Source organism: Hippoglossus hippoglossus, chromosome 9, assembly GCF_009819705.1.
Source record: "Hippoglossus hippoglossus isolate fHipHip1 chromosome 9, fHipHip1.pri, whole genome shotgun sequence".
NCBI classification, from domain to species: domain Eukaryota; kingdom Metazoa; phylum Chordata; class Actinopteri; order Pleuronectiformes; family Pleuronectidae; genus Hippoglossus; species Hippoglossus hippoglossus.
The window spans coordinates 4,339,878-4,356,113 of record NC_047159.1 but is presented as its reverse complement, the minus strand read 5'-3'; the positions used below and the strand labels follow the sequence as shown (position 1 = coordinate 4,356,113).

The following is a 16,236-nucleotide window of genomic DNA, read 5'->3' as shown; positions in this document are numbered from 1 at the left end:
TGTAAAAGATGTGTGTGGGCGTCTGCTGCACAATGTGCTGCACTATAGCACATGAGTGTTACATGACAGACGTGGAACAGGTGCCGAACCCTCGTCGCCCCGGATCCTGAAGTGGTTTAATGAGACTCTCCACAAGGTGAAAGTCGCACATCTGAACAAGTATTTGTTTGCAACGGCTGCAAAAAAGCAAGAAGTAAGAAAAGGACGGAAGTACACGACAAGGTTTTTATTTTTTTTGTCTCTGTGTGAGGAGCGAAAAAAAAAATACTCCTGCGATGAACAGGAGACAAAGCCAGGTTCCACAGTTGCTATGACAACAGTTACACGCCGATCAGCCTTTTTTTGCAGAATATTGTGCTGTCATCTTTGACGAGCAGGAACACACACACACACACACACACACACACACACACACACACAAACACACACACACACACGTTTACAAATAACTCTCAGAAAACCCTTGTGATGAATTTACGATCGCTATCACAGCACTGGAAAAATAGCAATTACCTTGGGTGAAACAAGTATCTCTGCGAGGCCTCATAGATAGTTGGCCTTTTAGGAACTAACAAGTTCTTAAGTGTGCCAGTGAGACAGAGGGAGGAGGGACGAGAACAGACGATGCCCTGGAGGCCTCGGGGCTCCGTAGACGCTTCCTCAGTTTGAGACACGACGGAGGCCAACCTGACACCACACGAGGATTTCAGGTGACGTTACCCATCGTCTGGCAGCGAGAGCGAAGATCCATTGTTGGGAGAAATAATCGTTTGAGTAAATAAAGAAGTGAATACTCATGAGAGTGTCTCCTACAAGTTTTTCTTGTCTCTTCTCAAATCGAACAAACAACTTGATGAAGATGATTTAGTGTTGCTGACAGATGGGAAGTTTAAACAAGCAGCAAACAATGAACATTTTAAACTTCTGGTGCTTTTTAAATGCAACACCTCAGGCTAATAGGCTGTAAAAGCAGTTTGTTTGAATTGGCTGCAAGTAAAAGTGCAAAGTTTTCACAGAGACTAAAATCAAATTAAAGCCACTCTTCCTGAAATATTGAGAGAGAATGCGACAAGTCTGAATAAGGTGGCTCTGAACATTCTACACAACTTTTCCTGCCAGCCTCCTACTGACATCTGGAAAACGTCCGAATAAGCCCCTGTGAATACAACAGGGAAATGTCGAGGAATTTCACAGCAAACAAGTGGGCGTGTTGATGTTTTCTAGACAAAAAAACAAATACTGACATCTCAGGATGAAAAAGAGGAGCCATACACGTATGAGATACAGAAGAAGACGTCAACTCGGAAAGTCCACGAGATTCGAGAGATTTTGGTGAAACGAACCGACGCCGATGTTCCTGTTGTTGCGAACGCGTCGGACTCAGACCATCTCCTGCTCTGATCCTCACACACGAAAGACAAACTGTCGGACCCCAATTTTCATGACTGAACATGGCTTAATTGTTTCTGGCAGCAAAGTTCACACTGGGACCGGGCGTCTTTTCACTACAGATGCAGCGGATGTGCAGGATATTCCCACAGACTCCTGGTAACATGGTGACTATTCAGCAGTTCAACTTGTCTATTGACTCACATCCATGAGCTCCTCTGCAGGGTTTCATTAGTTCCAACGAGACAAGATCTTTGCACCAGAAATAGAGTCAATTATCCAACTGAAAAACAGTTCTCTTCACTGGTGACCTGATTCTTACAGAAGAATAAGAAATCGTCACAAATGTTTGAACAGTCCAGGCTGTTACGTCACATAAAACTGGCTTTGCCCAAATACACAACAAAACACCAGATTGTTAAAACAGAAAATCTATCACATTATGGAAACAAAGACTTATAAACAACATGAATTTATTACAGTTATATTATTGGTCATAATGAGTTTTTACTTGTAATGAGTAAAGTCCAGCAGGTAATTAAAAGCAGTGTCAGATCATTAATCACTGTTAGTGATCATGAAAGATGCTCACATAATATTACCCATGTTAATAAATCTTTCAAACAAATGCTGCCTCATTTTAAGTATCACCTATAATTGGGTTCTGACTATGCTTATATGTAAAGATGTATATAACCATGCCTCCTCCATGTTAGCAGATGGGACACTGACTGTCATTTGAGGTTGTTATTACAGTCCTAGGTAGATGAAGCTCCATTTTTTTTACCTCACCCAGATCAAAATTGTTTTTTTTTGCCATTCTTCGTTTTTCAATTCTCAAAGGGAGCTTCGCTGTGGTATTACATTCGGTTGCTAGGAGATCTGTGACACGAGTGCAAGATACACGAGAGTGGATGACGTCATCGGAACACGTGAGATAAACACTGCAAGTCGTGCACCGAGCGTGTGAAGAACTTTTGGGCCATTTATAGCCGCAAGCACACACTCACACACTCCCACACTCTCTCTACCTTCCTCTCCCTCTCCATTACACACACACACACACACACACATATAAGTTCTGCAGCAGGTGTGTGTGTGTGTGTGTGTTGTTTGAGTCGCGGCGCTGGTGCTGGACCTCCAAGTGGACACGATGCATCATCACAGGCTGAGGTGTCTGTTCCACCTGTGTGAGCTCAAACAGCCAAAGGCAACAGAGGAGGCCTGTCTGTGGAAAATGTCCCTCTGTGGCCACCGTAACTTTTCACAGTGGACTTATCACTGATAACGCCCAACTAATGTTTTAGACATCAGAGAACAAAGGGCAGGGGCTCCTCCACTGAGACACCGTCTGAATGGAGGATGAAATGTAATCTGCAAAAGTAATCTGAAGTAACCGCTCCTCCATGTGCCCAGAAAATGATTTAGTCCTTCACATGCCACGATGTACACAGGCACAGCATTGTTGAAAATGGACGGCTTCCTAAACCTCATTAACACAGAGCACATGTGACAAATAGCTTCACACATGTTCGGTTGTTTCTCTGTACACACTGCGTCTGTTCTGTGTGTGTTCATCACTGCAGCTCATTGCAACAAAGCTCTGTGAGTAAATCACAGCATGATTTCCTGAGGTTGGAGTGATATTTGCTGTTGGTGCAGTTTGCCTTCTTTACGCCTGATACCTGACAGCTCAATTTTGAATATTTAGTTGTTGTATACGTGGTTGAAATATCAACACACACATACTCAACGAACCCACTTGGACTAAGGAAACAGCAAATATTTGTGTTTTAATGATGCACCAGGTTGGAGATTAAAAAAATAGTTTTATTTATATACCAGCCTGTCAATTCTCTGATGTTTTAATGTTTTATTAATACAGTAATGTTGACAGAGATTAAATTAAATGATAATAATGAGAAAATAGTCCCACTTCATTTGCATAGAGTCAGTTTAAACACATGTTACCAAACAAGGAGCTAAAGAAGTAAATACTCAATTCACTGCAGGTATTTGTTTATATATTATAGGACTCGCAGGACGTCACTGCAACATGAACACGGACAGGAGACCCTGCACTACAATGCACTCTGTGTAGTGTGGAATTTACGTAGTAGCTGGAGTAAAAAATGGTTCCATGTCATGTAAAGGCTTCTACATCTGCGACTGACGACACAAAGCGACGGTGATTCATGGCAGTAACAGTCGCTACTGAGCCACTGAGTGATTTTTATTGTACAGGGAGGAAGTGGATGAATGAACAAGAGAGTGGTTTTAGACGCAGCCGTTGTTGTTTAGTTTGTGCAGAGATTCATGCGCTCGACCAATGTTACATAATTAAATGTTTATTAAAAGAAAACTTATCGGAAAAATGAACATCGGTGTAAAATGAAATGACACCATCGTGGAGAAAGATTAATTTGATCGGTGACATCTTTTAAATCACGTACACACATCTTCTTAGGAAAGCTTTTTAATAATTCAACATTTTTTCTTTTAATATGTCTGTCTACCTGTTTTATATTACTATAAATTATAAATCATTGTTGTGGGTGTTATTTGATTTTTAATTTTGTTGTGTCATATTTGATCTTGTTTTAACTTTGTAAAGCACTTTGTAAAGTTGGTTTTGCCCATGTACCATCAACTAACATGGAGGAGGCAGGGTTTATGATCTATACTGCTACCAGCCACCAGGGGGCAATCGAAATGATTTGTCTTCACTCTTAGGGAGCTGTCATGTTGTCGATCTTTACATAAAGTCCTTAAGATAAACTGTTGGTCTAGTTTCTTTAAAATAAGGAACATAGAATAATTATATTTATTTTATTATTTTTTTTATGTCCCACTGCTGTGTGCCGATTTATTATAAAACTATTCACATCTTTTCTCCAACCACACAAGCAGAAATACTCTGGTGTGAATCCGCAGGAAGACACTGAGGCTTTGACTGGGCACTGACTCATCCTGAGCAGACAGGTTTGCTAACCTCAGCCGGTCCTGTGGGTCCTCCGCGTCTTTCGACTCAGATGACTAAAGAGATCCTGACGTATGAGATGGCAGCGATACCATAATCCCAAACATAGACCCGGGGATGGATATTTAGCCTGGCTGACCGGGCACACACACACACACACACACACACACACACACACACACACACACACACACACACACACACACACACACACGCGCCTGTCCACATTCTCATGCAGCTCTTCACACATCAACACACGTACGCCGCTCCTGAAATAACAACTGAGGGTCTGAAGCCGAAAAAGAAAACATTTCAGGTTTAATTTAAGCACAATGAGCACTGAAAGATCCCGTCTCTGTTGGATCACTCACTTCATACAAACCCTATATTTCCTTTTTTCTTTTACCAACAAATACAAATAATCTAGATAAAGACATTTGAAATAGTACTGATGAGCAAATATAAATAAAAACATAAATAAAAAGAGATGAAGAAGAAGCTGATGTGCAAATTTGCAGCTTTCAGGGACAAAAAGCTTAAGCTCTACAGTTTGTTAAAAGTTGAAGCTATGACAGTAAAGACAGTTATAACATCACCTTGTAAAAAAAGTGAATCAACTGATAAAAAACTGAGATAAACCTTATTTTGCCTGCAGGGTTAATTTCTCTTAAAGTCAGTGTTGCACAACGGAGTCTGGCAGAACCAGACGGATCAGTTACACTGCAGGATCACTTTCATTTAAGCCAGACGCACAAACACTTGTCGCCCTCAGCGTTTACAACTGTAATCCAAAACCAACACAAGCAACAAAAGAGTGTTTTGTAACAGTCAAATCTGTATTTTGGAAAAGTTAACGCCTGAGGGGAGCCGCTCGTGTCAGGGTGAGAAGAAGAAGAAGAAGAAGAAGAAGAAGAAGAAGAGGTGATGCTGATGAGCGAGCGTGCCGACCAACAGCTGCTAAACCCGGAGAAACGTGGAAACAGTGTCCACGGCCGTCTTATCTGGGATTTTTTAAGTTTTGTTGTTCAAACAAAGCTGTGATACCCCCCATGTCTAACTCTGTGTGTTTGCAGGAGGATTTTAAATAAAGCAACATGTACTTGTTCCTAAAATCTCTGTGTACGCAAGACGTTCTATATCTCTGCTGCAGAGCCCGGAGCGGAGGAGACTCCAGCTCAGTGGGTTATCAGTGTGCACCCCCCCTAAACACACACACACACACACACACACACACACACACACACACACACACACACTCACAGGTGGAGACACAGGAGGAGCTGCATTGTGAGTGAATACAGAATTGTCGTCATTATTACCTCGAGCTCCGACTAAGCTGGAAGCAGGGCATTATTTTCTTTCCCCCATGTGTGTGTGTGTGTGTGTGTGTGTGTGTGTGTGTGTGTGTGTGTGTGTGTGTGTGTGTGTGTGTGTGTGTGTGTGTGTGTGTGTGTGTGCGTGTGTGTGTGTCTGTGTGTGTGTGTGTGTGTGGGCGCAAAATAAACTCACACTTTTGGTTTTTCTATTCTGGTCCCTTTGCCTGTTTTGCTATACCTGAGTTTTACCTTTTAGGTGTTGCTTTCCAAAATGCAACATCAAGAGGTGATCACATAACTTGCAAAACAATAAAAAACATTTTTCAACGCTATTAATTTAGTTATCAAGTCAGGTTTCCACATGTCAACATATTCTCCCAAATTTCCAAAAAGTCAAACAAAGGTCGACAAGTGAAATCGTCCACAGCTTGTCTCTACTCTGACATTTTGTTCACGGCCAAAAGAGGGTGAATTTAATTAAGGAAAAACCAGGTGATACACGACTTTCATAAAAATGTCAGAGGTGTTTCCGTCCCAATAACAACGGTGACAGCTGCACCGGTGCTTGAGTGACAAAGGGTTGGTTTGTTTAGACGGGTGGAAACACTGATACTAACACATAGATGAACACAAAACAACTCCTGTGACACACTTGGGAGTCTGGTATCAGAATATGACCAAACCGACGGGTTTGATCGACCGACACTGGAATCTGACAACCAGCACTTCCTTGTACCTGGAACATGAAGCTGTATAACCATGTATTCAAATCTGAAATCTCCAACAGAGAGAATAGAACATGTCACAAAGGACCTGGAATCATGTGCCTGACAAACAAAGCTGCAGGAAGAACATTGATCTGTGAGAGCTCCCGAGGATTTTCACATCCTGAAGGGACATGGACACAAGTTTTGGTCCAATCTCCTGCTGTGAGCAGACATTTTCAAAACTGACTCTGTGGAATAGCAGCTGCAGATGCCATCATCATCACTACCATGTGACATCAGTCAGCAAAAAAACATTTCTCCAGGTTAATGTGATAGACGTAGAAGAAGATAGAATGTGAATGTCCCTTCTGCACATTTGTCCTAAAGGTTACTGTTGTTGTAAATGCCAATGTATTAAAAATATATATTTATTTTTGTATAGTTTCACAGCATTTTCCCAGAAGATCAGAGGTCAACCATTGTTTCAAATTTTTGAGGAGTCTTTAGTTTTGGTTGGCCAATCAGAGCAGACTGCGTTTCAGACAGAGGCTGAAGGGAGGAGCTGCAGCAAATGGACAGTTTGAGGTCAGTGATGTTTTTCCTGAACATTAGAGCGTGAAAACCTTTTTAAGTGATAACACAAATAAAATTTTTTGATTATGAATATGAGCAGAATGTCTCCGTTAACCATTGATCTATTCATCACTAAAACTCTCTATAAAGACAAACTTATTAGAAAGTAGTACTGATGCCTTACTGCTTCTCTAAATACACAGTGATGATTTAGACACAGAGACTATACCACAACGAACCAGGTGTTTTGTTTTCGTCTCAACGTGTCTTTTTCAATAACGTCCCTCCTTATTTCTGTGTCCTCTCATGCATATGCTGCGCGGTTATTCCATGTCATGCCTCCGCCAATAAATATGCACCGCTGCGTCCCACATACCAGTTAGTCAAGGTCTACAGCTATTCACACCACTAAGTGACGGCCATACATCACCCCTTTCCTTGACACGACCTCCATTACTTTCTATTTTGTCTGCCTTCCCCCATCTCCTCCTCGTCTAATGGCTTCCGCAGTACGCTCATAATGCATCGGCCAATCAGGCTGCCGGTGTGCAGCAACACACCACCTCCGGTCATTACGGCTCCCGGCTGATTGTTCATTTGTTGCGTTTTCCAACACAGACGCACTTAAGTATATTTTTAACAGAAAGAATTATGGTGGTAAGAAAAGGTTATGGGTATGTGAGCGGTGAGGGTTTCTTTTCTCGTCAACGTAGGGAGGTTGGTCAGGTTCTGTTCCCCCGATGTCAGGGAAGACAAAAGACTGGGTTGGATTAGATTAATTCTTAGAGGGGGATGAGTTAAATACTTCGATGTTTTCCACAGGGTCGGACGTCTTTGTCTTTGAAAAGATAAAACAAACAGATTTGGAGTTTCCAAATCCCAGGATCAGGATTTCAACCCAGGACGTTACTGCGTTAGGCGTTTTTGAGGAAGTGAGCAGACTGACATGGCAGAAATGAAACATTGCCTGCGAACTAAATAAGCACACGTCAGGAGGGATTAAAATATGAAAGAGATATATATTAAAAAATCTCATTTCATAAATGCTTGAGTGTGGGCTCATTAAAAAGAGACGAGGTCACTTACTTGCAGAGGGTGTTTCGGCGTGGACGGGAGGCGTGGAGGGGATGAAGGTGGGGAAGAAGAAGGATCGCAGGGACCGCTCGGTGTGGAGCGGTGAGCGCTGCGTGGGCAGATTCTCACAGCTGCCCACGCTGCTGTGGATCTTAAGGTTCAAGGGCTTGGTCTTCTTCTTGGCTCTGAGGGAAACGAGACAAGGAAAGCATTGATTTACAAACGATGGGTTTGAGCTCATCAAATTAGAGATGGAGAAAAAAAAAGCTTTTTAAATTCCATGTGTGAGCATGTTTGCTTTTTTCCTTAATAAATATGAGCTGTTTTACAAGGACACAACTTCAGACGGATGCGTCGCCTTCATTTGTTTGATTTCCAGATGCTTTCAGGCTCAGTTAAAACTTTGGATGAACAGCTATTGACACATTCTGGGACAAACGGTGAGAAATTACAGGAACGTGGCTCAGAATAAAATTACCCAAAACTCGCCCCAAAAATTCAGCGTCAACCATTTGGCTTCAGTGGCGAAGGTGCAGAGGCTTCAGTCGCAATCACACAGGAGAGGCACCAATTTCTCCACCCACATTAATCCATATACATCGACCATACTGCCACAATACATGTTGCATTCTGAGTAAGTGACTCTTTTTTTTGTAGAAAACCATCTCTGCTCCACCATTAGCTATCATTATTATTATTATTCTCTCCGCCCACACACACACTGGATCCCCCTCAGCTGAACGAGTTCACACAGGCTCTCGAGGGGTATGAAAGTCGCCCGGGGGGACAAAGCGGGGTGAGAGAGAGGTACTCCGAGAAAAAGTCTTCCTCAGTATCGTCATCTTTAACGTCTGTTTAAACTCTTGATTTGTTATTGTAACTCGAGTCAGACCAACTTTTTTTGCTATGATAGAATTTATTTGGTTGTATTTGAGTGAGTTTTTTTTTTTAATACAGTGATTAAACTGTGAAATATTAATCCTCGGTGACGTTTCTTTGTCATAAAGGTTTAATAACAACATCAGAGACTAATCAGGAATGAGGGGAATCCGGGGGCATCTGCCAATATTTTGGGGATTCACCACACAAAACACAGAGAGACACTTTTTGTAGGTGTTTTAGGTCCAGGTGACATTTTGGTTCATTTCTATTAATGCAGATAAATTCAAAAAGACGGTGGCCGATGTATTTCAATCAACATGATCCACTTCTCTTGCTCTCCACAAGGACCATTTACCTGTGGGCAACCGAAGCCTCCAATCACAAAGCCAATTTGTGATTGGTCAAACCAGAAACTGGAAATTCAGTTAATTTTGAACATTTTTAAAAAGATCAAATCGAATTAAATTGTAGAAAAACATTAACAAAATTGAAGAAATATACATTTTTATCATGTCCCTCACCTACGGATTATTCAGAATCTGTTTCTGGAGGCTACGGTTATACTATCTGCATGTCCTGCCACAACTTGCAAACTTCACACAGTAAGAATTCTTGACACTTTCAATTGTAAGTATCAGGCTTCACCTCATTGGGACAGCAAGAGTTTAATTTCATTACACGGTTTTATTTGTTTGTTTGTCATGGACACCACTGTAACATTTTCTGCACAACCACAAACACACCCTGCGGCACCCACATGAACCACTGCTGTGTACAGTAATAACATCGGAACGCGATCTTAGCGATCAGGTTACAGGGCGAGGTTGGGATGTGGCGTTCATGGACAACCACCAGGAAGAAGGAAACAAAGCGCTGACAGGAAGATGAAGGCAAACGCGATGGGCGGACAGATCTTCACCCAAGATAACACCAAGTCATTTGATACATGTGTTATTAAGCATTTCCACTTCCATTTAATGATGGATTTATCATTTGTAATGTATCGTTGATGCTAATTTACAACATTACTGTCAGTTTTCTATACAAATTGTTGGATGTTATTCTTGGAAGTGTACAATGAGCATCTGAAGAACACATGAATTATACTGACAGGCCTATCAGTGCAGTGATGGAATAATAGCTGTGATACTGGCGGGATAATTCGCAAGGAACTGATTCAACAGTAGTTAAGTAATAATTTCTCATATTCACAAAACCTGCACAATTAATCAGTATAATTGCAGCAGTTAAAAAAAAGAAAAGAAGACCAAATATAAAGACACCTTAATTCACATTCCATTAATTTTATTAATACCTGCCAGGATTAAATTGACCTGGCAGGTATATTTTTTTGTATATTAATGAAGAATTTTACAAATTATATATCTTTAATCATTAAGACTCATTTCAGAGGATTATGCAAAACACTATAATTATGATTAAAGTATAACATGTCTGCCAATAGTCCCGCTCTAATCCTACAGACTGGTCATTTAATGAATTTGGACAAAGCTGGGGTGTTACAGTATAACACCCAACACCTGTGTCGGTTCTGTCCCTGATTTTTGGCAGGAGCTTGTAAATTACTTTTTTCATGTCAGATCTCAAGTCACCAGTTATTTCCCATAATCCCCGGCTTCTGTTTTGTGCTTCCTTTTGGGAGACCTGTCATTTCTGATCGCAGGTTTGGATAATTAAGCCCGAAAGCGCAATTTGTCTCTGTCAGCTCCTCGTGCAACTTTTTGAAGTAAAACTTTTGTGTATTATCCGCCTGAAAGTACACAGAGCCCCATGTGGTCGAGAGGAAACTATGAACTAGGAAACTAAGTGAACTGAGAGAGGAAAACCTGTCCGCTCGGGCTCATTGGGAGTAGAAATGTGTAATTTGATTGTAAATATCTCAGTTGTATCTTAAAGAACGTTTCAAAAATGATTTACTTATCCTCTAATGGGCTCAAAACAGCAGTCAGGTATTAAGAGAGATTAGTGGGTTATCAAAGTCAGGTTGTTGGGGAGTTCTTGTCTATCTTGGTTCACTTCCTGGTTGTAGTTTGGATTGTGTCCGAGCCATGTCCCCAGGATCGGGGGCCACATCCTTCGGAGGCTGTTCGAAAGCTCCGACAAATACCCCCGACAAATGCCTCCTTTGATCCCCCAGCTATGAAGCCTCCAGCGGGTGGATCCTTCTCCAGTTAACCTATCCCAGGATTCATTTGTTTACACTTTTAAACTTACTTAACAGGAATTCAACTCAACCGGACAGCTAACGGTACATGTTAAGAAACAAAGGGGCAATAAAACTTTCTTGTCATGACCAACTGCAGCTCTGTTGCTATGCAGCAGCGTTTAAAGCAGAACAAGATGCAGACCAGTCTCCGTTTGGTTCGGCCGTCACAGTCGACGCAGCGATGGATCTGTTGTGTGCTTGAACTTTGAGTTTCTGCACATTGAGTTTCTCTGCCGTTGGAAATCCTGACAGGTTTTTTCTAGTATCACAAAGACAGATCATTATTACAGGATCTGTACTCGGACAGAGGCTCTGAGTTTACAGAAGGACCTGGAACAAACCGAGGACACCACATGAAATACAGAAGGAATGACATCTGAAGCTGTACATTTTTTAATTCCCTGCAGGATTCCTGATGGGGTCGATGCTTTTTACGCTCGCTGCAGCTCCAGGAGAACATGAGGTGACTTTGTGATGATCGCTGGAAAATAAAGACCCTCTGTTGTCTCACGTTTGAGAAATAATCCACTCGCTGTTAATTAACTCCCAGTAAATGATTTATGCAGAAGTGAGATTCAGTCAGACGGATCTGATCAGGGCTCTAACTTGTTTCTTTCCCCAATTTCCTCCTCCTCTCAGTCTTAATTGGTCAACCTCAAACTTTTTAGGTGAATCATATTGACAGAAGTTTAGCTCACACTCAGGGCCCCCTCCCAGGGCCTCACTTCCACACCTCGGCCCCCACTGGGAATTTAATGTGTGTGAACGTGAAGCGGCTCGAATCAGGTTCACATGTCGGGCACCAAGTAAGTTCAAAGGGGGGAAAGGGGGACGCTCGATGATTGCCTATGATCATCTGACCAGTGACCGACCCGAGCACCAGTATATGTTTTGTACAGGTGAAGAAATGGCGGCCAAGAGACATCGGGAGCAAGCAAGACGGGTAAAATAAATAAAAGACGACAGAGGGTAGAGAAAGTAAAGATTCAATTATTTCCCAACCACAGTCGTTAACATTACTGAACGTCACGTTAATGTTTTCACTTTGTTTTCACCTCGAGGTGAAACACAACGGTCTGACTGCTGCTATTATACAAGTTGAAATGACTTTTGTTGAAATATGGTGAATTATTGTTTTTCGTTTTTTGTTTGATTGATCACATATTTATGATGCAAATTAGTTTATTTCAGAAGTGCTTATTTATTTCAGAATTAAGTGACTTTTGTTTCGAGACACAAGGTTCTGGCTGCTACTTGTCAGTCGTATTTCGGGGGGGGGGGGGGGGGGGGGGGGGGGTTGGTATCGATGCGTCAATTTCAGTGGATGTAAATTTGGCTCCATTCGGCTGCAGGCTTTTTTCAGCCGCTGTATAGGAACAAAATAGCTAGAAACCTTTAACTACCACTGAAATGTAAGAAACGTAATGTGGCTTCAGCTTTATAGGCTTTATAGGCTGGTTTTAATTTAAGGGGACTGCTGAGTCTCAGTGGAAGTTTGCGCTCTACTAAGTGTTCTTCTAGATAGTTTCCTTTTTATTCCCTCTACCGAGGAAGTTGGGGTTTGATTGCTGTTCGTCTGCAGAACATAAGCAGAAACTACTTTTATTTAATCTTTGTGGAAGGGTGCTTTATGGGCCAAGGAAGAACCCATTGAATTTTGGAGTGGATTCAATTAAGGGGACGGATCCAGGATGTTTGTTTAAACTTTCTTTTACATTGTGAGATAGAGTGAAAGCGTTGGAGGAAGTTTTTCTGAATCAAATTGCTATTTATTTCTGATTAGTTTAACTTCCAAACTTTGTTCTGGCTAATAAAGGTTGTGAAGTTAAGTTAGGCAAATTTTTTAATTGCACTTGTTGATGTCATATTGATGCAGAGACAAATACACAGGTTTAAACCAAACTCAGAAAGACGCTGACAGAAATCAAGAGACGCACAAGTTTATGCACTAAAATCTGACATTTTGAGTTAAATCTCAACACTGTGAGACTTATCTTGCAGAGTAATGCTCATTAACTGTTAAATCCCACAGGATTTGATCCCCATGTCAGTCTCTCTCACTCCCGACACTGAGTCATGCAATTAGACCTGCAGCCCTGCACTCCTCTCCCGTCTCCTGCAATAAGGAAGCAGGCTGCAGGTTATCACTTCTCCGTCACAGAGCTTTTGTCAGCTATTCCGATTAGCCCACTTTGTGCCATTTGAATCCAAATGAAACCATTCATCTCCCTGCATGCGCGCCCTCATCCTCCCCTCTAATGATTTGTAGATGTGAAAATGGATGTAAAGAGAGAGGCAGAGGATTCCCGAATATTTGTGGTTTTGAAAATGTGCGTCAGTGACTCCGAAGTTTGCAAAAGCGTCTATTCAGATGTCTCTGCTCAGCATATGAAAAGTTCAAGGAAGGAGAAAGTTGAAAAGCAAAGAGAGAGAGGAGAAGGGAAGAGGTGGGAGACTTGTCAAGAGAAATCAGCGAAGGTGTGAATAGTTAAGTTTCCCTCTGATGAAGTGTAGAACTGCGCATCACGATGTCTGTGCCACGTCTTTCATCCCACACTGAGTAAACAGGAACTCGTACGTTTTTTTTCCTCTGCATCATTCAGACGTTTCTACTTGATTTAATTACCCGTTGTGTCATGTTCATTACCTGCTTCCTCCCTGTTTGATATTTTCTGACAATGTCCCAGATTTCTCTGAAAACCACTAAACGTCTGTTATATTTATTTTGAAAGTGCAATCTGAAGTTTGAAGAAGTCATGACGTGGGTAGATAATAGCTTGTTTTCTCTCGCTGATGATCTTTAGGCTTTGACTCATCCATCATCCATCCATTATATGTAACGCTTATCCATTCAAGGGGGCTGGAGCCAGATAATGCGTCACTTCCTGTCTCTGTCTGCTGCATCCGGCTGCTCCACTGAGGATTTGTTCAGGTGTGAAAAGCAAACTGTGGATAAAGACCGGACCCAATTCACCAGAATTTACCCGCAGGTCATGTCTGAAAACGGCTAAACAGAGACAAACAACCCTTCTACGGTCGATTTACATTCTCTTAACCTAATCTCGTTAAAACCGATTCTTGTCATTCATGTTCATGTTCATTTCTAGTTTGTCCAATCACGTTTCAGGTCAACAGTCCATGACAAAAGCAAAAAGAGGTGGAACACATTGATCAAAATAGAGTTTAGCCAAAATGTCATCTGAACCAGAAACCCCTAAAAAAACTATTTTCTGCGGCAAAACATTCGACTCATGTAATAAAAAAAACTAGTCGGGCTGAAAATGGTGGACGGTGAATGGAAGATAGCGTCTTGGGGCGAATATCCGCTCTCGACACCAGAAGCTACAGTTTTGGCTGATGCCCCCAGAGGCTAATTTGCCGTCATAAAACAGCCAATGGGCTCAAAGATTGTCCAAAACTTAACCCCCCACATGTCTTTGGACTGTTGGAGCAAGACATGAGCACCTGAGAACAAGCTAACTCCACACAGGGAATCATGCATTGTTCAAGTACTACATGTATTACACATAGTAAGAACTCTCCCGGTTCAAATCCGGGTTCGGTCTTGCTCTTTCTTTAGTGACTACATTAAAAAATGGTCTATCGGTGTGAGTGTGAGAGTGAATGGTTGTTGGTCTATGGGGGCTTTGAGATATACTGGCGACGTGTGAAAAACTGAACGCCTCTCGCCCAATTTCAGCTAGGTTTGACTCCAGCCCCGCCCACAATAAGCTGTGTAGATGACAGAAGCAGAAAAATGCATAACGAGATATCAAATCTTCCTCCTAAGCTTTCTAGAGGTTGACATTTTTTAAATATTTGATTCTCATTTCAAAATGTGACATTCACGCACACACACACATGCGTTCACCCACCCACTCCCCCCACACGCTGATTACAGCGACACCTTCAAGTAAAAGTTCCACCTGATCAAGGACGGAGGAGAAAGCCGGAAACCAGCGAACCCTTCAAATCACATATTTCCTTTACGTCACGACACATCAAGAGGATTTATAAAAAGGCATGAATATTGCACAGCTTCCTGACTAACTAGCTCCCGGTCGCTCACTATTCAAGTGGCACGTCTCACCGGTGAAGCTGTGATACGGCAAAACATTCCTGCTCTGTCTAATTAACACTTGTGTCCATCGCAGAGAGTAAATTACTTTGCATGATTCCATCTGCGTCTACCTCCACTTTCTACCTCAGAGATATGCAGGGAGCTCTGCAGAGAACCACATGGCAAGAAAAAGCACCCTGTTGCTTTTTATGCAAATGGTCGTGTGGAGTAATATCTCTGGCAGCCTCTGCTCTTTGCTGCTTTAATAAAAGTTGGTGGGAAATGAAATTTAGGCGACTGGAATAATGATTACAACAGAGAATAACTGCCAGCCCTTTGAGCGCTTTCATCCAAACCAAGTTGTCTCGCTTTCAGAAGTCAATCATCAGCTGAATAAATCGCCGGCAGTCTGCCGAATTTTATTCTTCTTCAAACTTAATCTGAAGGGAATTTATTGTTATTGTGCTGTAAGTACAAAAAACCCCGTTATCAAACTCATGCATTTTCAAAACTTTGTTACTGTTGCCTGAGCCGGACCGATTTATCAGCTGGCAGATAAAAAATCGCCGGATATGAGCCTTTCACAGTTTGCAGATAGGAAAACTTATATTTTACAGGTTTAACAATGCAGAAAAGGTGTTTAATATACTTGTTTATATGTTAAGTAGAAACATATATAGGTTTATTTTAAAGCTAGGGTTGGTAATCCTGGAAAGGGTGTAATCCCACGCCCTCCCATCAGCCCTCTCGTCAAAGCCACACCCCCTAAACGCAGGAGCGTGCCCTGACAACCCCGAGACGCCTGATTGTCTGTGACCCGCTCGCTAACTCTGCTTCAGCTGTGACGTCTGAAGACTCCGGTCATACGCAGGACCGTCACACACACACCTTCAGACACTGCAGAGTGCACACACCACACACACACCGAGGACTGTGACTAACACACACGCACAACCCTCACACACTCCGTCCTCAGGGACTGAAAAAAGAAATAAATCTTGTTTTGCAAATATGTTTTTTATAGTATA

At 42.0% G+C, this 16,236-nt stretch overlaps 1 protein-coding gene across 3 annotated transcripts in view; it reads right to left on the bottom strand.

Annotated features, from left to right (window-relative positions):
- The window catches only part of ksr2 (kinase suppressor of ras 2), a 91,381-nt gene that overhangs the window by 39,196 nt on the left and 35,949 nt on the right, over positions 1 to 16,236 (bottom strand). For all 3 annotated transcript variants that reach the window (XM_034596372.1, XM_034596370.1, XM_034596371.1), the window contains exon 6: positions 8,052 to 8,224. In XM_034596372.1, coding sequence (XP_034452263.1) covers positions 8,052 to 8,224 — 173 coding nt within the window. The remainder of the gene's footprint in view (positions 1 to 8,051; positions 8,225 to 16,236) is intronic.